This window comes from Nicotiana attenuata, unplaced genomic scaffold, assembly GCF_001879085.1.
Source record: "Nicotiana attenuata strain UT unplaced genomic scaffold, NIATTr2, whole genome shotgun sequence".
In the NCBI taxonomy this organism is placed as follows: Eukaryota; Viridiplantae; Streptophyta; class Magnoliopsida; order Solanales; family Solanaceae; genus Nicotiana; species Nicotiana attenuata.
Window position 1 is genome coordinate 227,476 of NW_017670528.1, and position 5,461 is coordinate 232,936.

Below are 5,461 nucleotides of genomic sequence, written 5' to 3' on the forward strand. Positions count from 1 at the left end.
TTTACTTTGGGACTACGGGTTAGATTCCCGATAGATCCCCCCCTGCATTTTTACTTTGGGACTACGGGTTAGATTCCCGGTAGATCCCCCCCTGCATTTTTACTTTGGGGCTACGAGTTAGATTTCCGGTAGATCCCCCCACACATTGATAGTTGGACTACGGGACGGTATCCCGGGAGATCCTTCGGATATACTCATATGATAGACTACGGGACGGTATCCCGGGAGCTCCTCGGACGGTTGATGAAATGGACTACGGGACGGTATCCTGGGAGGTCCTCGTTGTTGGTGCTGATATTGAGCTGTTTTACTCTGTGTTACCTTATTCTCTGCGTGTTATTGTTGCTTCGTATAACTTGTCTTGCTTCATAGTTTTATTCATTATTTCTATTTACTTTATAATGCTGCAAGGCTTATTATTATGTTTTACCTCAGTAGGGCCCTGACTTTCCTCGTCACTACCCGACCGAGGTTAGGCTTGGCACTTACTAAGTACCGTTGTGGTGTACTCGTGCCCCTTCTGCGCATGTTTTTCATGTGTAGATCCAGGTACTTCATCCCAGGCGTATCACTCTCGAGGCGGAGAGATCTAGCTGAGATTTCGAGGTACTTCTGCCGCGTCCGTAGAGCAGGAGTCTCTATCTTATTCCAGCTTTAGTAGATAGTCTTTCCTTTCTTTCAGTTGTTTAGACATTCTGGAGTTATAACGATTAGAATCCCGAACTCATAAGCATGAAATCCTGACTCCGCCTCTGAAACCAAATATTGAATGAGTTAAACAAGGATGAGATATACCTGAATAATACAACAATAACAATAGCAACAAACACATTGTAATCTAACAAGTACCAATAAAAAAAAATAGATAGAAAGACTGTTTCCAATGACCTCGACTATGTACCTAAATCATCTAGTGGGAATTATGTCAAATTACCTATAATTTCTTGGAATTCTTGTGGACTTAGCAAATACTAGTAAGGACAAATTAGAGATGGATTTTTTAAGTATTCATGTATATGCATTTCTAACTAATTTTGTTTCATATATTTTTGTTCAAAAATTGTTTCTCATTTTGAATCTAGGTTGAGTTGGGCTATTTCAAGGAAACAATGGCTTTCACCATTGACAAGGATAACTCTCTCAAAGGTATATATGCATTGCTTCCTCCCTCTCTATCTGTGTACAGTTAAGCACACATGTTTGATCAGGGAATAGAACACAAACTTGAATTACATCAACCTAAGTTAAAGAAACCATATTTGGAGGATACTATATATATGGACATATTATTAGTTGAATTATGTAGACAATGTGTTCGAGATAATGACTGAATGAGTGAAAAGTGGTAAAGTGTCTTAAAACAAATTTCCTTTTTTATGACGGTGTTGGGCAAGTGTGCATGCACTTTGACTATTCCACCGGATATCTGCTACCTCCCACCGGACAAGTATCGGATGACTCTGACCTCCAAGGCATAAGCACATGAGAGGAAATCAACTAGTGTTTTTTCTCAGATAGGGAAAATTAGCGTTAGATAAATAAATTGGTCTACGATTCAATGTAAATCCAAGTTCCTTATTGATGAACGATGCAATTCGGCAGAGAGTATGTATGTAATTAGATACTGATGACCTTATCCTTAGCATTACAGAGGTGATATATATAGCACAGACAAAAACTACAGAGTGGATCTATAATAGCTTTTGCAAATGATCTTGGAGAGTGTAAAAATATATGCAGTATGAAATGGTGCATTGAGAATGGATACCGAAATGTGATTACTAGAGATGGTATCTTATTTGATTTGGGATTTAAACCAAACTTAACATTTAAGTGCCTACAGGCCCTACACTAACAGCTTTACACAAAAACATGAACATTTCGATGAGCTATCAGATCATTGCTTGTAGTGCTTTCCTCTGGTCTGCTTCTACTTCCGCTGTTGCCATCACCAGGTCTGTTTCTTGTTGTTTCTCTAGTTGTTGTCAGTATTTGCTATTGCTTCATTAACCTTTTGGAAAGATTCTTATGCCTTTATAATTAAGTTATGAGATGAATTAAACCAAGAAGAAATAAACTAACTACAAGAAAAAAGAAGCAAATTTTTTCAAGCATAACTTCAAAAATAAATCAATTAAAGAGATTTGTCAATGTATACAAAAAACGACACAGTATGCGTTAATGCATGATGTTTCCTGGTCCGGACTGCCCTTATACAAAAAACAACACGCTCCCTGAAAGGGACTATCAGTTCAAGTACGATCAGAACTGAACTAGAATATGGGGAATTGCATAAATGGACTATAATACGTTGGGAAGGTTTTTATTTTTGCAGCCCATTGTTTGTTGACAGAAACTAACGTGCTAATTTTGGGATAGTTCAGAGATTGGTGTTTTTCTGCTCAGTGTGGTAGTATTAGGATGTAGTTTTGGTTTGGAATATAGTTAAAGGATGTTTTCGCCATTTTATTGAGCCGAGGGTCTCCCGGAAACAGCCTCTCTACCCTCATGGGTAGGGGTAAGGTCTGTGTACACTCGACCCTCCCCAGACTCCACTAGTGGGATTATTACTGGGTTGTTGTTGTTGATGTAACTAATCAACGAGTGTGTTTGCTCAATGTGGGAGTACAAGGTTATAGTTCAAGATGATCTGAAGCCTTCAGAAAAAAGGGAAGATTCTGTTTTTTTAATTTAGTTTCTCCGAGTGCTAAGCGATTAGACAAACCTCTGTCTTCGTAGTGATAACCAAAATATAAATACATGAAGGAAGAAACTCTTTACCCCCTCAAATACTATTTTAAAATTGAACAGCCGCAGTCTCTTGTATCTTGGAACATCACTAGTGAGTTGTGATCCTAAAAAATAACCAAAATTTTCCCTTTTTTTCTGAAGGCTTCAAATTGTCTAGAGTCCTGAGCTTGGAGAAGCAAACTGAAGAAGCTCTTCATTACTTTCAAATACAGACATCTCTCCTTCTTCCAAGTTTACGAGTACTTCAACTCCATCCCCATTTTGGTTATCCAGAAGGAGAAACATATTGACTGGAAAAGTAGCAGCATCCACTCTTGTTGGCCTCCCCCATCCAAAATTTATGTCATGGAACGGGAATTTCCTTAAACTAGAAAACCTATATATAGAAAAATCATTGCTTGAGGTTCGCTCGTTTATCTGTGTAGCTAGTTCAGATACCCTTGAAAATAGTATATCTTCTGATTTAATATCTTTGAGCATATCATGGACCTTCTCTTTTCTTTCTCTAAGCTCACCAATTAGTCTTTGCCATTTTAGATCTTCCTCGTTCGCTGCTGATGCAACGTAAGGAAGAATGGCATTTCCTACCAAGCCTGCTGGAACTAGTGCATCATTATTTGTTCCTTGTAGATTTACTGCTTGGATCAATAACGATGGCTTAAAAGTTGGCGTATTGGCGCATTTACATAGTAATGCAGTGACAGCTTCCACAGTTGTAGGAGGAATTTGGCTTCTGGCCTTGAGAGCTTTTAACTTGGAGGCTGAGAAATGGTACCTTTTCGATGCATTTTGTTTTCGACTAGGATCAGCCACTTGTGGTGGTGCAGAATAGTTGGCCGGTTGAAAGACTGATGCTCCATTAAAAAGGGGAGATGGTTTTGCTTCTGAATCACGTGCAACGAGAGCCCAATCTCTTAGGAAATTAGTCATACTGTAACCATCAACAACCTTGTGGGAAATACATGCACTGAGTATTATGCCACCGCATTCAAAATGATTAAGTTGAGCTACGATTAAACTGCCCGTAGATAGGTTCCAAGGATCTTTAGGAAATATTAACTTATCGATATCAGTACGAGGGTGATTGAAAATACTGGACATTGGACAATCAATTCGGACTTGAGAGAGATCGACTCCCATGTCATTACATTCGACAAAGGAATTGTCACGTACACGTCCAGCAAATGGATAATATGCGGTTAAAACTTTGGATAGCGATTTCTCAAGAATTTGGGAGACCTTTGTCGGTTCAAGAGAGCTTGCAGTGTCTTGTTTTGGGTAGAAAAAAGAAAACGGAATATAGGAGTGAGTCCCCATTTGGTCCATAAGAGAGAGGTTGTGAATTCTATGTGAAAATGGGGTTGGAGAAGAGGGCTTAATAATCTTTTGAGAAAGTGAAACAAGCCTTGAAATAGCCATCTTAGTTGAATTACAAATGGTCTCTTTAACTGCAGGGAACTTCTTTGCTGTTTAGCCTCTTCTAACTCATGTATATATATATAGAGCCTGGAAACAGAAGAATCCTACTTCACTATCTGTTTGGTTATGTTATAAACATTATTAATGATGAGCATCAATTTGACAGATTATTGACATAGAATTGGAAAAAGAGAAAAAATATATGGTTACTGGTGAGGAATTTTCTCACTGTATGCCATTTTCTAATTTATCATGCATAATTTTGTGACTATTCTCCAACATTACGTGAACCTAGTAGCTTTTGTTTAAACAGTGTACATGTGTTCGAAAAATTCACTAAATATCTATAAATATTTGAATGTGAACCCTGTTACTATTAAAAATTTACTCGAAATTGTTGCAGAAACTCGTAAACATTAAATCCTGGATCTGCCTTCTAAGTAGCGTCTTTAACTCACACATACTCATATTGTAAAACACATGTACATAATCTCTTCCTCCTACCATGCCTACCTATAGGATTGTTTGGTTCGCGTACTAGTTATGCAACGAATATAAAGTAGAGAGAATTAATTACTTAAATAGTTACTCAACTATTTAAAATAGTGTAAATGTGTAATAAAGTCATTTTCCTTTAGTTAATAACAGAAAAGTCACTCAATTATTGTAAATGGTATAACAAAGTGATCTTTTTTTAAATTTTGTAACAGATAAGTCACTTTATTATTGCTATATCGTACCAAATATACTGTTAGCCAGTAACAATTATATTTTTGGTAACACAATATTGTAAAAATAGCACGGGCTAGCCAGTTTTCGGACTGGTCATTCAAAAATAGCCAGTGTTTGCAAAGTCATTGAAAAATAGTCACGATTTTGCTGCAACACGAAAAGTTCCAGCATAATATACTGGAGATCGGTGCACCTGTGTATGAACTTCCAGCATATTATGCTGGAACTCCAACACGCGGAATGTTCCAGTATAATATACTGGAGATTGGAGCACCGGTGCTCCAATTTCCAATATCTATGCTAGACCGGTATATTATACTGGAACTCCAGTATAATATACTTGAGTATTTTTTTCGGATTTTGAACTGTGTTTTCGTTCAGATTTATCTTTACATGAAAAGTTGCTAAATTTCGATTACTTTTGAAACTGTGGCTATTTTTGAATGACCACTTGTAAATATGGCTATTTTTTAATTTCTCGCCATAATATTTGAAGCTAAAAACTAAAAAATAATAATAATAAACCCCAAAGAACTTTTTAGAAACATTTCAAGCGACT

At 37.2% G+C, this 5,461-nt stretch overlaps 1 protein-coding gene across 1 annotated transcript; it reads right to left on the minus strand.

The window, feature by feature from the left end:
* Nucleotides 1-2,152: 2,152 nt before the first annotated feature.
* Nucleotides 2,153-4,250, minus strand: LOC109240593 (acylsugar acyltransferase 3-like). Its single transcript, XM_019407255.1, has one exon. The coding sequence runs from the start codon at nt 4,168-4,170 to the stop codon at nt 2,905-2,907; it is 1,266 nt and encodes a 421-aa protein (XP_019262800.1). The 5' UTR covers nt 4,171-4,250; the 3' UTR covers nt 2,153-2,904.
* Between the last annotated feature and the right edge of the window lie 1,211 nt (nt 4,251-5,461).